General features: G+C 39.3%; 1 protein-coding gene across 1 annotated transcript in view; it reads left to right on the forward strand.

The window, feature by feature from the left end:
- pdzd8 (PDZ domain containing 8) overlaps nucleotides 1-16,850 on the forward strand; it is a 63,747-nt gene extending 46,897 nt beyond the window's left edge. The window contains exons 4-5 of the mRNA XM_079833025.1: nucleotides 11,032-11,194; nucleotides 12,286-16,850. Coding sequence (XP_079689151.1) covers nucleotides 11,032-11,194; nucleotides 12,286-14,549 — 2,427 coding nt within the window. The 3' untranslated portion in view covers nucleotides 14,550-16,850. The remainder of the gene's footprint in view (nucleotides 1-11,031; nucleotides 11,195-12,285) is intronic.
- The last annotated feature ends 629 nt before the right edge of the window (nucleotides 16,851-17,479 follow it).

A 17,479-nucleotide genomic window follows, 5' to 3' on the forward strand; every position in this document is an offset into this window, starting at 1 on the left:
TTCAGTGCCCAGCCCTAGTGACGAGACGTATCTCACGAGACGAGACACAAGATTTTTACATGGTATTTTTAAGAAATCCTCAATGATGAGTCATGACATGACTAGAAAAATAGTTTGCAGGTGCATTTGAAATGTTTAAACATTGTAATGAATGTCATTTCAGTTCTACTTTCTGAGTATGAATTATCAAATGCAGTAAGAGACAACAAGCACTGTAAAGGTTTTCCCAAAAACTCAACTGACTGGCTTCTCTCCTGTATGACTGTCTCTTCAGACCTTAGAACTGTACATGAGCTTCTTTTGACCTCCTAACTGAACTCCTTCCCACAAACTGATCATAGATATTGAGTGCAAATAATAACAATAATACCATAATCAAAGTACTCAATATTGAAAGTGCAAATAGAGACCAAATTTTTCTTCAAGCATGATACAGAGCTAAGAGATGGTTACAACAAGATAGCCTTTATATTGGGAGATATTCACGTGCCTCAGGGAGCCGCTTTCAAACAGCGGTAACGTATTGAAATCGCGGTTGAATGCGCGCTCCCGATTATTTTTCACTTTCAATTTTGTGATCTTGTGTACTGAATAGGGAGCGGTGGAGCTGACCGCACATTTTAAAAGATAAGTCTGACGCTTCTGCTGCGCAACGAATCCTCCGCCACGGTCCAGTTCACGAAAATGTACACACACTCGTAACACATGCTCAATGAGAGCGCTTTACTAACATGTAACACACACTCAATGTCTTCTCATCACGTGATCAGTGCTTCGCACTATGTACGACTCGGAACAGCTCGTGTTAGATGAGCTGATGGAATTTAAGCGACTGTTATCCACCTGAATTAAATTGTTTTTATTTCTGTAAAAAGCAAAACTAGAGTGGAGGCATAATGTAAACGTAGCGTTGTCATATTCTATCCTAACTTCACCCTCACACTCTGTCATGAGGTCATGACAATATGACACGAGACAGCTTTTCACCTCGACGAGAAATCTCTTCACACCCCTACAACTTTTACTTCTTTTACTTTACTTTCATTTTACTTCTTTTACTTTACTTTAGTTTTTCCTTTCCCTTTCATTTCCTTCTTTTCCCTTTACTTTACTTGTTACTCTTTCCTTTTCCTTTCCCTTTTACTTTTCCTATACTTCTTTTGCTTTTACTTTTTCCCTTTCCTTTTACTCCTTTTACTTTACTTTTTCCTTTTCCTTTTATTCTTTTAATTTCCTTCTTTTCCCTTGCCTTTCCTTCCTTCCTTTTCTATTCTTATCTTTTTTATTTTCAACTTTTCTAAACTTTCTTTCTTTCTATGCAGAAACCTGGACAATTTCTGTTACCTGAGCAGTTATTGTCCATGGTGATGGTTGGGTACACAAGGCATTATGGTAGAAGTTATTTGTCGGTAATCTAAAGAAAGCAACTACATTGGTGTCTTCCTATGTCCACGTTTCTGACATCCATGTTGCGGGCATTCAGCTGAAACTGATATAAATGGATTGACAGCGTTAGACGCATTTGGAGGTTTCTCACTGGCCACATCAATTGCGCACAGTTCTCACTGGATACCAGCTGACCATTAATTTCTTGCAGTCTGATTGGGGCCAGGCGTTAGTCTACCCTTTGTTCAGAGTCCATTACTCTTTGAAGGAAAATGTCACCTGTTGAAGAGCTGCAGTGGAGAGTGTCATAAAGCCATGAATCTTCTGACAGAATCAGACTGCTGCCGATTGCATGGGAAAGGGACATTTGAAACTCCACTTTTAAGTAACCGACTCAGTTTAAGCCGAGAGAATGGAAATGACAAGCAAAATGCCAGAATGATAAGGATGCACTCGTTTCCCCTTGTATGTTGGATGGCCTTTGAGTGCTGATACGAGAGACTCTTCATTTTCCTTTCCATCTTTCCATTTGGTCGTTCTCATTCTACCGTTCATCCCGTTCGCGTGTGGGTTAAACTGGGGGAGGGTCCATGTAGATTAGGGGACAGATCCTGAGCGGGTGAATAACAATGAAGGGCTAAAAACGGAACCGACTCGGACGGACGTTAAAGAACGCTCTGGCCGCTCTGAACAATTGCAAATGAGATGGATGAGAAGGGTCTTGTTTTTTGAATGTCCCCCATCTCCATAACAACCCTCCCTTTTGTGTGGCGCTCTCTGAAAAGCCTCCTCCTATCACAAAAACATGAAACATGAAAATTCAGCCCGTCCGTGATGAGACGAGACTGCATTCATCCCAGCTTTGAAAAAATGTTTCCTGGAATAGGTTTGTCCACGAACAGAAAATGAGAAGCAATTAGTGCAACTTGCTGAACACATGGTTGAGGGTTTCTTCCAAGAAATAAAGGCTTATTCTATTTTATTCCATGGTACTTAAGTTTGCTTTGGAATCAGCAAATTTGTGTAAGTTTGTTTTGTTAAGGTTTTTATGATGTATTATATTTAGTGCAAATTGTTTCTTTGAGACTGAATTGAGATTTTGTATAGTATAACGGTTACCTTGTCATTGTGTGACAGAGTGTTTTGTTCATTTGAATGGATTGGAGGATAGGTGAAACGAAGAAGTTCGAGTGATTGAATTAGCAGAGTGTCAGAAAAGGGCAGTGTTGACGATATTCCACCACGCCATCAGTTATTATGCTAGATGTGACTCCAACCAGGAAACTTAATATAACACGCATTAATCCACCGTAATGCTTCTTGCTTAATTATCCTCATTTCCTGACAGCTTTGGCTTTCACACATTTTGAAATTGAGTTTTCATCAAGCTCAGAAAATTTGCAATATAACATTTGAACTGTTACATTTTTAACCTTGTTACTAATGGGATAATTTAAAATAAATGTTTTCACTTTGTCCGGATACATAAATCCTTGCAGTTTTGGTGTAATATTGAGGGAATCACTAAGAACCTTTGAAATGGTAAAAATTCAGGTCACATTAATTCGAAGACAAATCTGTGTTTTAGTTTTGTACTTCAGTGTTTGCTTTCCATATTTTAGGGGTGGCACGGTTCACAAAACCCACAATTCGGTTTGTATCACGGTTTTAGGGTCACGGTTTTTGGTTCTGTACGGTTCTTGTTGTTGTTTTTTTTAATCGTTAAAACTCCAGAAATTTACTTCAGCATATGATATATATGGCTTAATCATCCACAATTTAGGATACAGTATTACATTTTTTTTATATCAAGTTGTTTCCTAACTGGCTGTCTACCGAGTCCGACACATTGGCGTAACATTTTTCATGTTAATCATATCAATTTTGATCAGAACAATGCACTGGCTTTAATTCAGCTGACCTGATTAACAAATTTCCCCATGAAGTGTTCCGTGTGTTTCCCAATCACCATATGACATCCAGCGCTGTAAAAAAAAACAATCAAACAAAAAAACAATTTCACCAAAACACAACACTGCCAGAAGTTTTTGCCCAAACTTCAAAGGCATGTTTAAATTATTAAAACTATAAGCATATCTTAACTTTTAAATGTTACATTTATCATGTGAACTACTTTTATACAACATGTTATATATGCATGTGTGTATGAGACAGAGGGGAACATTTGCAGCAGATATGCTGCCCATCATAAACCAAAGCATGAGGCAGACAGGGGTCGGAGGAGAACACCGGAAAATGTGACAGAATGGACTATATTTGTCTGTATTTGCAATACACGAGCCGCGGTTCAGCTGCGTGAGACAAACACTGCCAGTGTGTGTATGCCCAACGGGCGCGCGCGGCTCCCGCTCTCCGCACTGCATCTGCTCTGCCTGCTATACGACGCTGGTGCATCCTCAAACAACTCCGGGCAGCCTTCCTTATCTCTCCCACTTGCATTTCTACACGTGACGTGACCTGCAGCACTCCACTTTTACTTTACTGTATGTCCATACACACACACACACACACACCTCTTATTTCGCGTGAAAAGGACACCCACTGTCTGAGGTAACATACGGGCACGAGGATACATTGCGCATCCGTCGAACCGTGCGACGCACACACTCCAAACCGAGACAAGTGAACCGAACGGTTCGTTTTTTTTCCATGTACCGTGCCACCCCTAATATAAATAAATAAATTAATTATATATATATATATAAAATAAAATAAAATGTGTGTGTATGTGTACGTGCTTTAAAGAAGAAAAAAAGCGGCTGATAATTTTATGTATATGTAAAAAAAAAAATCCTAACTTAATTGCCAATTTTTTTTCTTTTTTAAGTATAATAAATCTAACAAAATTTGATCATTAATGCTTGACACAAGACTCAAACGTAGGAAAACTAAAGAGATTTTGTAGTTTGGCAAATTAAGGAAAATTAATCTAAGGATGTTTAGATGCTGTATTTTTACTGGAAACTGGAAAAGTACTATGAAAATTATTTGTGATTTTGAGAAAACATATTATTTTAAAATCTATGACGTTCACTTCTGTTTTCACCGGATCCTCCTAAAATCCTCCATCTATCCACTTGGATGGATCAATCCGTCTCATTTCTTTCACATCTCTTTTTTTTTCCTTCTCCTTTTGAAATAAACTATTAATCGCTAGAACTCTCTTATGCTGTGTGTGTGTGTGTGTGTATGCCTTGCGGGGACTGCTACCCTATACCCTAACACTAATCTCTCTGACATGTGCCAGATGATTCGATTACTGACCATTGCTCTGACGGCTCTCACTACAGCATAAGGCCACCGAACTCGGCCAGTGTGTGTGAGAAAGACACAGAGTGTTTGTGCAGTAGTACTGGCCAATATACTGTAGCTAACATATATACTGTCTAATATATTGATATTTTTCAGCCTTTTAATAGTATCTTTTTTAAATGTTTGCTCTGAAATGACTTTAAAGGGTTTTTTCTTCAGTCAGAGGAAAGGAATCAATGGCCAATGGCCAATTACATTAAAACATTTTAATCTAAGAAGTAAAATACAAAATGATTTAGTTTAGTAATTTTTCACTAAATTAACCATATGGAGAAAGCTACAAGTTTGCATTCCCATTCGTCTAAAATCATCTGGATTGTCTCTAAAAAGATGTATTTTAAATATTATTTACAGACCTGCATTTCTTTGTTGTGGCATTACTTTTTAGTTGGTGTTTTCTCTTATTGCAAGGCGGTAGGAGTGTGAGTCTGAGTGCTTGCCGATTTTAATTTCGTTAGCTCAGGTTTTATTTTAAAGAGAAACAGGCTCTCAGGAGTGTATACAAGGACTGTGCTACACTTTCTCAGAGATTGTTCATGCGTCTGTATTGGTCTAAAGTTGCTGAAGGCTGCTGCCTCGATCCTTATTTGTTTGCGTCAGTCATTGAAACACGTCAAACCACATTACATTTCCAGTGAGTTGTTCCATCGTTGTGTGACGATGGATCTTTTTACCGAACTCCTCATTCACTCAACAAAACACAAAATAAACCTGCTGCTTCATTGTTGATTCTGTTGATTTATCACATGATCGCCCGTGGCAGGAGTGTTTGACTTGGCACGGTCTCTGTCATATAACCGCACTCCGATTCAGCCGAGGCTTCATTTTGCCAACCTTTAGTAAGGATGCATTAAATTGATTAAAAGTCACAGTAATGACATTTTTAATGTTACAAAAGATTTCAGTTTCGCTGTTCTTTTGGACTTACTCTTCATCAAAGAACCCCGAAACCCTGGTTTCCACAGAATATTATACAGCTGTTTTGAACGGTAATAATAATAAGAAATGTTTCTTGTAATGATGCTGAAAATTCAGCTTTGCCATCACAGGAATTCATTACAGTTTAAAGCATATTTCACAATATTATTGGTTTTACCATTTTTGATTGAATGAATGCCATCCTGGTGAGAATTTCTTTCAAAAACCTTTTCACCTTTTCTGTTGTGAATCATCATCACCTGTGTTGCTTAAGTAAAGGATGAGAGCCTGTTCTGAAAAGGCTAGATTTATATAAGCCAGTCAGGGAGAAAGGTGGGGGATGAAGGGAGTGGGAGGATGAATGAAATGGATAGCAGGAAAAATGGAGGTAGAGAGAGAAATGAAGAGTGGGAGGTTTGGCTGAACACACACAGTCACTCTTCCAGCAACAGGTGTACACACAAGGCAACTGTCCGTTCGGCACAATAGCTTCAATGGGCATCTGTCAACAATCCCACCACTGCTCGTAACACATCTACCACCTACAAACACGTATACACTCACTTACACCTGATGACTAGAACAAACCCTCCATTTTGTTGTACAGGGTGTGCTAGATCTGGTATGTGAGTGTGCAGGGCTGATGTTGTGTGACATGTTTTCTTTCCCTGAGCAGTTATTCATCTGTCTGTCTCTTTGAGTGCACAGTAAGATTTGATGTCTGGGCTCATTTAGAGGCAATATTAGGGTGGCCAAGCATTTCGCCGCATGCCTTTTTGTTGTTGTTGTGCTGTGCATACGAGTGGTAGAGAGACTCTTTTTTTTTTTTCTTTGGGAGGCATCAAAAAAACTAGAAAAGTAAATGAAATCAAAAGTTTGATGCTGTTTTGTTGCTTCAAAGCAATAATTCAAAAATGAAAAGTCATTATTGATTCACTGTCATGTTCCTAACGCATTTGACCTATATCTTCCATTGAAAACTTAAATATTTGATTCATTGTGTATTAGAATATTGTTGATGTAAGTTACACTACCATTCAAAACTTTGGGCTTGGTTCGATTTTTCAATATTTTTGCCACTTGTACCCACCCAGGCTGCATTAATTAGATTAAAAATACAGTAAACTGTAATATTGTGAAATATGTAATATGTAAAATGTAATTGGCAAGGCTTTACTCTGACACCTTTAAACAAATGGCAGGGCAACTACAACTCATTATTCACAATTTTTCTTTTTATTTTCCACAGTAGAAATGAAGTCATCTGAGTTTGGCATAACATGTGGGTGAGAAATTATGACAGAGGTTTTATTTTATTAGCTGTAGGCTGTTTTTGGCGTGATCCTATTGAATGTGTGTAATGGTGTTTAAGTGTTGCGTTTTAATTCTGACATTTATGCTGTAATCAATGGAATTGACCTGAAAATGTCCCACAGGCCCTGTGTTTGTTTGTTGAAAAGCTGTTTTATATTTCCGTGATACTCGATGTGAGGGTGTATCTGTGGACCTTGTGGTGATGAGGTGAGAGGGACAGCAAATTGACACATGAACAGCGTCCTCACGTACCAGTCGGAGCGGCAGCAGTCCGTTTACCTGCACTCAACACATGCAGACACACAGTAACGCATGCAATGAGTGTGTGAGCGTTCCTCCTGCTGTGCCTTTCCATGGTTGTGTAATTACCCCTTAGCCACCACTCAGCTACAGAAATCGCCTGTAATTGCCGCTCAATGTCGCCGTTTGGTTCCTGTGTCAGACAAATCTTTCTTTCCCTTTTTCATTTCTTCTCTCTCTCTCTCTCTCTCTCTCTCTCTCTCTCACTCTTTGAACCTTGTCATTTTGTTGTTCTAAAAATGGGAAAAGAAAGGTGCATGTTAAGCGCAGATGTCTTTTTCACCCTCTGCTAGTTATTTTTATTTATTTTTGGTTTTAATGCAGATTTTTTTGTTTTCTACTGTAATTCCAAATGTCTTGGTTCCCATTTGGTTGTGGACTTAATTGTAAGAGTGCTCCGATTGATCGGGCAGCGATAGTTATCGGCCGATAGTAGCTTTATATAGTTTGATCGGTGGACTCTGTAAACGCACGATGACGCAAAACTATATGATTTTTCTATGCGCAGCTAATATTGCTTCACTACAATGTATGAACATTTTCAATGTTATTGTGGAGAGTGGAGATATTTCAATCCTAATTTTGAATCTGTTAATAAAAAAAAAATAATTAAAAAAAATATGATTTATTGGGCATACATAATTGTTGAAATCTGGAAGCCATAGATAGAATACATGTATTTATTAAAATCTTTATATTTTGTCCATTATTCATTAAAAAGCGTTGATTTAAAAATTATTTAAAAGCGTTATATAATTATTAGGCATACACAGCAGTCATAAATCATTACAATTCAAGTCGTCTAATTCATTTGTAATATTTATAATTAAATTATTTGTTTTCTCTTTATTCATTAAAGTGCATTATATTGTCATCATAGTGCACAGTCAAAGTCATTCAAATCTTATTATAAAACCTGAAAGCTAAAGAGAGAAAACATCAATATTGTTTATTTTCTTTAGACAATACAGTATCACTCAATATTACACAACGCCTATTATTAAATACTACTACGCATTTGCTGGTGGTAATCCCGTAAATGAGTCAGGTTTGGTTAAACACCGTCGGTTATGTCTTAAGTGAACATAAACAGTTAGGAAATCGCATGTGTAACAGTATATTGTATAAGTGCAATCTGTCTTAAAGTGACTGCAGCCTAATATTCCTGCTGGCAAGTGGCGTGGGCAGAATTTGATTTTTGGTCGGGCCTGGGCAAAAGTGAGCGGGCACTTTCACACTTGTCACTGTCAACATAAACCAAAACTGTAGCTACTACCTGTCCACATACAAAACATGAGCAGCGGTTACAACAAACGTTAGACACTTTATTTCCACTTTTCAAATATTTTCTTCATTTTTAATTGAAAATAAACGCCTTTCCGATCTGATATGTGATGGGAAAAGGAAGTACAGCGAGTTCGGCAAAAGCCGTATTCGAAACCATAGACTGTTAAAAAAACCCACACATTTTATTTATTTTAGTATTTGAGATGTTATAATAATTTTGTAATTATGTTAAAATAATTTAAACAACTGTTATTTAATAAATATTATTATATTTGTATAATAAACCTGGGGGGCCTAGTCATCATAGTGAGCGGACCTGCGCCCGCTGGCTACGCCCCTGCTGCTGGCGTCTGTGTCATCAATGTTAATCAAACAACAAAAGACAAAGAGAAAATCACTTATTGCTCTTTAGTTGGATTAATCTATATTTAATTTATACAGTGAGGACTGCAGTGTTGTTTTTTCATTGGATTACTTTGTTGATAAAGACTGTTCTGTTTTTTAATCACCTCTAAGAGAAGGAATACAATGTGTTGCACATGTTGCTTGCCAATAAATGAAGTATTATCACTTAATTTTTGTATACTTAAAACACATTGTTGTCAAGAATAGTATTATTTATTTTGGTGATCGTATTGGCCTATACTGCTTTCAGTAATCTGTGATCACCCCCAAAAATCCTGATCGGAGCAAGTCTGTTGTTAGCACTTTAGTTGTCATGTTCTTCTTTTAAGCAAATAATTGGTGCTCATTCAGTCTTAGTCAATGCATCATGTAATGTAGGTACAACCAGTTCTGATGTTGAGGTACAATATGATTATGTAGGAGACTTGGAGCCGGATGTTGGGAAGTAATTTTTAGTGCTTAAGGTTAATATCAGATGAAAGTCTTCTCTAGATCACAGCCTTTGTCCACCATGCTACAAACAATGGTGTCTTGTTTTCTGTGTATGTTATGTTTGTTTCAGCAATTGAACATATTAAATCCAGAACATCAGTTTAATTTCAGTTCACACAGGTGGTGAATAAGGAGATTCCTCGCATAGACTTTTTCATTTTCATTCTTTTTCCTGAACAGATTGAAATTCATTTTCCAGTTAAGAAGACCATCAGTGGCCTCAAAATACCCTGAAGCTTTTGTTTTTCTCCCACAAAACCTCTCCGACATGTGTAAAGGGTAGGATCAGGTTGTGTCCTGAGGGAAGAACTGTTCAGAATTAATCATCTCTGTGGAGAGTTTAACAGCATTCCTATCAGTCAGTAAGATTTATGTTCCGGTGTTTATTTATTATATTTATCTGTTATAAACAAACTTATCTTCAGCGTCTGCTAAGATGACGTATGCTAGATAGATAGATAGATAGATAGATAGATAGATAGATAGATAGATAGATAGATAGATAGATAGATAGATAGATAGATAGATAGATAGATAGATAGATAGATAGATAGATAGATAGATAGATAGATAGATAGATAGATAGATAGATAGATAGATAGATAGATAGATAGATAGATAGATAGATAGATAGATAGATTTGAGGGTTCTTGAATAATTCTATAGACAGTTAGTCATTGGTCAAAACTGTCAGTCAGTCTTCAGCTTGCCAGCTTGAGTAGATTGTCTGTTTTTTCATCCCATGTTTAACTCAATCAGTGCCCTTCTCAAGGGTTATAACAAATGACAGCAGCAAAATTACAGTCATCCATCTCGGCAGTGTGGATCTGCATCCTGTCTTTTCTTGCCCACCCCCAAGCACAAACGAAGGAGAAAGACAACAAGGGAGATACACAGGACATATCATGGAAAGATCAATGAAAAACAATTTGACTAGTGTTTGTGTAACCATTATACATTCCAGGGATATTTTTTGTTTCTTGGTGGATCTAATGGAATTTTTCCTTACATTGGCACACTAACTCGCTCCTTGTGTACCTGGCGTTGTGTGGTGTCAACTCGAGGTGCAGGTGGATATTGTGATGCAGGCTTTGTGATACAGCCAGCACCGAAACAGCAGCTGCTACTTCGTGGCACGTTTGGAGTGAAATTAGCAGTAATTGCAGACCTCCCCTGCCTTCGTTTCAGAGAGCATTGTTTTTTTCACCATGAAAATTGTTGGATGTGATGTGAAGAGAGAGCTTTGTATAGAAAGTGAAAGCTGTCTTTTTCACGTCATAATGTGGGTTGTCCGCCCTAATTATAAACTGCTGTTGCTGTCAAAAGATACATTTTTTGCTTTACTCCTACCATTCCTCTCAACTAGTAACAAAAAAGCTTCCCCTAACTTCTCATATTCTGTCAAGTCCCACTCTGTGATCTTATGACTTAAAGTAATGTATGCCGAAACAACACCTGCAATAAAGAAAAGATGTTACAATTTACAAAGCTACTTGGAATCTATTTATAATTGTGAAGCCCCATTTTTTTCTACTACACAAACTTTTCATTAAATTTATTAGCAAATCTGATATTGTTTCCCTTTTTGTATTGCAGACCGAGGTGATCAAAGGGCCATCTGGGAGCGTGGGGATGACCTTCAGGCATGTTCCGGCCATTGATGGTGACACGGTGCACGTGAGCATAGAGACCGTCACTCCAAACTCCCCAGCTGCCCTGGCAGACTTACAGAGAGGAGACCGCCTCATTGCTATTGGAGGTTAGAGACTACATAAATTTACTCCTTACCATTCAAAAGGAATTATTGATATGGTGGGTAGGTCATTTGATGCTAGTGCTGGGTGGTATGACCAAGAATTTATATCACGCTATTTTTCAAAATTATACCAGTTTCGCAGTATATGAAGTTTTTTTTTTTCTTTTTTCCATGCATGACCGGGTGTTAACCATATTTTCTACTGATTGAGAGAGGAAATACTGCAGTAGATTGACTAGAATGCCCTATTTTACTGTCATGATGAGTGAATATTGTAGAAAAATTCCACACTAGAGTTAATACAGATTTGCAAGGCCCCACATAATGATGCTGTGGGGAGACAATAACCAAAAGTTGGGGACAAAAAAATCTAACCCTATATAACAACAAACTGCCAAAACGTGCGCATTTAAATATCTAATAACATTTTAAATACATTTAGGAGCACCACAGTCTCTGAACAAACGACGCGCATCAATTTAACACAGTAAGAATAAAGCCTACTTTTTTGCCCATTCTTCTTTGAATTTTCGGTCTACATCATTGTCTTCTGTGTATCAGAATAATCCATCATGTCATCGCGTTCATGATCAGACGTACGGCTGTATCAGTGTCCTTATTTGCACATTTCATTTGTCGATGACGATGTGATGAAATATGTGAGCATACACGGTGCTGGTTCATGTTTAGAGCACTAGAGTATATGAAATATGTCCAAAAAAACGTATCTATAATCTATTATCCATTATGTATGATCCACGTGGTGAGCATTGTTAAAATCATTGCAGAAACCACTCTCTTGTGCGCGCCGCATGTTGTTTGAATTCTCCGCTGTAATGCGATCTCAGCTGTGCCCTCACTACAGTGCAACAGTGAAAAGGGACCCCTCTCAAACAGTGTCGCTCTGCGGCGCGTTCCGAACGTTGTTTAAGCGACAAACACCGGTATATATTGCGGTATAATAAAAATTCATATCATAACAAAAATAAACACCGGTATTCGGTATGAACCGGTATACCGCCCAACAGTATTTGATGCCCAATTTTATGGTACATTTGCAAAGCTTCAAGTGTTGTTCATGTCTGTTTTCATAGGAGTCAAAGTGACGTCCTCTGTCCAAGTGCCGAAACTGCTGAAACAAGCTGGAGAGAGAGTAATAGTCTTCTATGAGAGACCGGTCCGTCACCAGGTGCCTGCCGTGGGCTTGGGGACACTCCAAGAAACCCTTGGCACAATGGAGGAGCACAGCTATCTTCCTCACCCTGGGGGCTACGAGGAGGACCCAGCCCCAATAACCACCATGGACATATCTGATAACCGAGACAATGACTCTGAGTTTGAGGAGCTGATCGTTGAGTCCAAATCAACTGCAGCTCCAGTCACTGTTGACACTAAGGAGGATTTCCTGCTCTCTGTAAACCAAAGTCCCAAAAAAACTGTGGCCAACCTGGCCAAGCCCCTTGGTTCCATCTCACCAATTCTCAACCGCAGGCTGAACCTTCAGTCACCACTTAAACCCCAGCCCAAAGAATCACCAAAGCCGCCTACTCTCAAGACTGCTGACCCTTCTGAACAGCCACAGAGACCAACCGTGCCCCCTCCTCCACCACCTGCACGTCCCCCCGTTCCTCCTAGACCCCATATAAAAGTCACTTCTGCCTCTTTAGAAACCCAAAGCCTGGTAGAAGGTAATGAACCTGCAGTAGAAAAAAGTCCAGAGAAAACACAACCCATTGCTGGCAATGGTGAAAAACCATTCGAAAAAATCCCTGTTAAGTCACCAGAGTCAAAGCCTGCGAGCAAGCACCCAGAGCCCACAGAGGAAACCCTACATATTCCAGCCACAAACAAACAAGATTCAGCCAAAGACAAGATATCTGAGAGCTCCTCCAATACTAGGGACAGTGTAGATGAGCAGGGTCTCTGGGAATCGTCTGAGACCATGTACCGCAGCAGAAGTGCCCGCTGGAACAAAGCCTCTGTGATCTTTGAAGTGGAAAACAACAACAAATTCCTTAATGTAGCACTTTGGTGCAAGAACCCCTTCAAGCTCGGTAGTCTCTTGTGCTTAGGGCATGTCAGCTTGCGCTTGGAACACATAGCACTGGAATGCTTATCTACGTCATCTGCTGAATATCAGAGCACCTTCCGTCTATGTGCTCCTGAACCAAGGGCCAGTGTCAGCCGGACCGCTTTGCGCAGCTTGAGCACTCACAAAGGTTTCAACGACAAACTCTGCTATGGAGATGTTACGCTCAACTTCACTTACCTAGCAGACGGGGAGTCAGACCTCTCCAGTGGACTGACAGGACATGAGCGAGAAGGGAGTCTTCAGGAAGAGGACTTAAAAGACCGGGAAAAGGAACGGGAGCAGGTGCTCATCGTAACCCGGGATGAACAGAGTTACAGCGGCATGCAGATAGGAGAGATGCGGCACAATTTTCAAGACACTCAGTTCCAGAATCCCACTTGGTGCGAGTATTGCAAGAAGAAGGTGTGGACCAAGGCTGCCTCGCAGTGCATGACCTGTTCTTATGTCTGTCACAAGAAGTGTCAAGACAAGTGTCTAACTGAGCACCCTTTCTGCGTAGCTGCCTCAGACCGGCGTGGGGCAGATCCTGAGGCCAAGTCCACCATTAACCGGGCAACTACTGGCCTCACACGTCACATTATCAACACTAGCTCTCGACTTCTCAATCTGAGGCAGGTGCCCAAAACCAGGCTTGCAGAACAGGTCGCAGAAATAGGATCAGGGGTGGTGGAACCTTCTCCGAAACACACGCCTAACACATCTGACAACGAGAGCAGTGACACAGAGACCTATGTTGGGGCCAGTCCTTCCAAGCAGCCACCTGGTGGGGGTGGTGGCTCCAAACTGGTGCGCAAGGAAGGTGGGCTAGACGACAGCGTGTTTATCGCCGTCAAAGAGATTGGTCGTGATCTTTACCGTGGCCTCCCGACGGATGAGCGTTCGCAGAAACTGGAGTTTATGTTGGACAAGTTGCAGCAGGAGATTGACCAGGAGTTGGAGCATAACAACTCTCTAAGCGTGGAAGAACGAGAGACGATTGATTCCCGACGCAAGGCCCTCATCTCTGCAGCTCTGGCCAAGTCTGGTGAACGACTCCAAGCTTTGACTCTGCTCATGATTCACTACCGTGCGGGCATCGAAGACCTAGAGTCTGTAGAAAGCACCTCACCGTCTGAACAGCATGGCTTTCCGAAGGCGAAAGCTGAGGGTTTGGAGGAGGCCCTGATGGGCACAGAAGTGTACGACAGTGACATTTGCAGTCCCGTTGATGTTCAGATGCTGGATGAGATTACAGAGGAGCAGATCTGCGTAGAGGCGTTGCCGTAAAGATGACCAAAGGCATCAGGGGCTTGGGACTCAAGAACAAAGACTTTTTAATCATGTATGATTTGGATTACGGTTGACCTGTGAGCATTCCACAGGTGATTGTGAGGTTTGCAGAAGTATTCCTGAATATCACTGCAATGTACTGTCATTTGAGGAATTTTGTGAGTGTCAGTAGTTTTTTTTATACATTTTAGTTTTTTTAATTAATCATTTCCCCCATCTTTAGTCTTTTAGTTAGCAGTTTTAGAGGACAAAACCATCAATCCGAAGACTTTCAGCAGTATTACATGAAATACACAAAATATGAGTTCCCATGACATCATGATCAAGCCGAGTTTTCCCTGCCTTACCTGAAAGGTGTAGTCAATTTTTTTAAACATAGCTTCAAAAGAGAGAGTCAGTGTGAGCTTAAAGCGAGATGAGCTTGGATAAGTATTTTTATTCAAACTTTGTGTATTAGTACAGAATTATATATTTGTGTGCCGTTAGTGATGTTCATGGTTGGAAATACACCCTGCCTAGTGTGTTTTGAGCTTCAAGCCCCTCTGCCTTACACTATCAACTACAAAATGTAGGATTATACCTGCACAACAGTCCATAGAACATGATGCCATTCCTAACCAACTTTGTCCTCTCTGATAAGCACCTTTTGTCATGTTACTTCGTAATTGTTACTCATTTTAAAGCGTCATTTCTTTCATATTAATTTTTTCTCTTGATTTTAAAAGGTTAAATGTTGAACTGAGAGGGAATCCTCATAGGACAGATAATCGTGATGTTATTATACTATTGGGGACCATTCTTTGTCTAATTTATGTCACAAAGCCAATGTGACTTTTTTTTTTTCAGGGAGGGATATTTATATTGCATACATATGGTTCATAATATATGTTTTCAATAATTGTCAATTGTCAATAATCTCATATTTTAATCTCACAATTAATTTGCTTTGAGCCTTTTAAAGGCTTAAAGTTTTGAAATGGTGGCACTTTTTATCCACCATGAATGGTTATGTTTGTGTGAATGTGTCAGTTAATTTTTGGTTTCCTTTATGTATTGTAATGTTAGTTTTGATGCAAGGAAATATTCATTGTGTCTCACATTTGTGTGCTTGGGCATGTTTTGGCACCTTTTAACGTTACTTTTACATGTGTACTAATGAATGTATCACCCATATGACTCACTTTACACTCATTATTCCATTCACCTCTCAAAACATTTCTCAGTGTAAAACTACATCATTAAAAACATTCTTTTGTCAATGCATACAGTATTCCTTAATTCCCAGAGTACCGGTATGTGTAAATTCATTAACAGTCTGCTGGGAGTTTGAAAGCTGTCTGGTTTGGCCTGTCTCTGTATTTTTGGTTAGTTTTCATTTTATTTACCTTAAATGGATTGTTTTTTGTGTGTGTTCACATCACTCACATGTTGTTATTTAAGTGTGTTACTCATGGACGTCTGTCATTGGGTACATGCATTGCTGGATCTGTTTTCCTGAATTAACGCTTTTCAGTAAAAACAAATGACAAGGCCTTTAGGTGGTGAGTACAGAACTCCTAATCTGATCAACCTAGTCGCGCTGTCCTAGTTAATCTTTCTGCTGCTATAACATCTATATTATACACTGGGCCTGGAACATTTGAACATTTAGTGCGTCCCCCTCACCCTGTTCCAATAATTATGTTTCACCGTAGATGACCTTATTGGGCCCCCCAACGTACCCATAAGAAGTTTATTACCACTCAAACCAGAAAGGAACTTTTTCCTTTTGAATCACTGGAAGCTCACTAAATGACTAAGAACCTTTTTTTTGTTGCTGTTTTAATTCTACTGTCTAGTTGCTGCTGCTGTTATCCTGTGCTTCTCAAATTCAACACCACCAACATATGCTCTCAAAATATTGCTCCAATTATCTCTATGACAATGTGGGGGTAAAAAACAGTAAAATAACAAGTATAAAACATCATATCCACCTTGGCAAACTGTGGTTAAGCTTTTCTGGGAAAGCTGTTCTTGTTGGAAGCTGTGTCATGTTTTAAAGCGCTATTGTAAATAGCCTAGTTATGTAGGTGACTTTAAACCATGTCCTTTCTCCCTGAACTTATATAGTGCTCAACATGTGGGTCCATCATTTATTTTTTGTTGTTGTTGTTGTTGTTTTTGCTTTATGTAAATATGATTTTGTTCTTTTGTGAGTTTTAATTACGGTGGAAGGCATCCACCGACAAATTTGCTGCAAGACCTTTACGCACTGACATATCATATTTGCTTATGCACTTGAGATAAATAAATTATTAGAAATAAAAAAAGTTCCTCTGTAATTTTTGAAAAAAGACGAACACTACAACAGTGGTGATTTTTGGTACGCCAGTTAAAGGGTTAGTTCACCCAAAAATGAACATTCTGTCATTACAACCTTAATGTTATGAAGCGAGAAGAATACTTTTTGTGCGCAAAACCCCCCCAAAAATAAAGACTTTATTGAACAATTTCAAGTCTCCGACACATGCGTGTGGTGTTTATGCATGAGCCGGCCAATACTGAGCCGGCGTTCTGTCGTAAAACCCGGAAGCGGTGCACTGTGTTTACAATGTGAACAGCGTTATATTTGTGTGGTTTTTTTTTTCAGCACAAAAAGTATTCGTCGCTTCATAACATTAATGTTGAACAGCTGTCACATGGACTATTTTAACGATGTCTTTACTAACTTTCTGGGCCTTGAACGTGGTAATGGCGCTGCTGTTATGGGGTGTTAGAAAGCTTTCGGATTTCATCAAAAATATCTTAATTTGTGTTCCGAAGATGAACGAAGGTCTTACGGGTTTGGAACGACATGAGGGTGAGTAATTAATGAGAGAATTTTAATTTTTGGGTGAACTAACCCTTTAACAGAGATGCCATCTGCAATTGAATGACATCAGAGAAAT

Source organism: Gobio gobio, assembly GCF_949357685.1.
Source record: "Gobio gobio genome assembly, chromosome: 13".
Lineage (NCBI taxonomy): Eukaryota > Metazoa > Chordata > Actinopteri > Cypriniformes > Gobionidae > Gobio > Gobio gobio.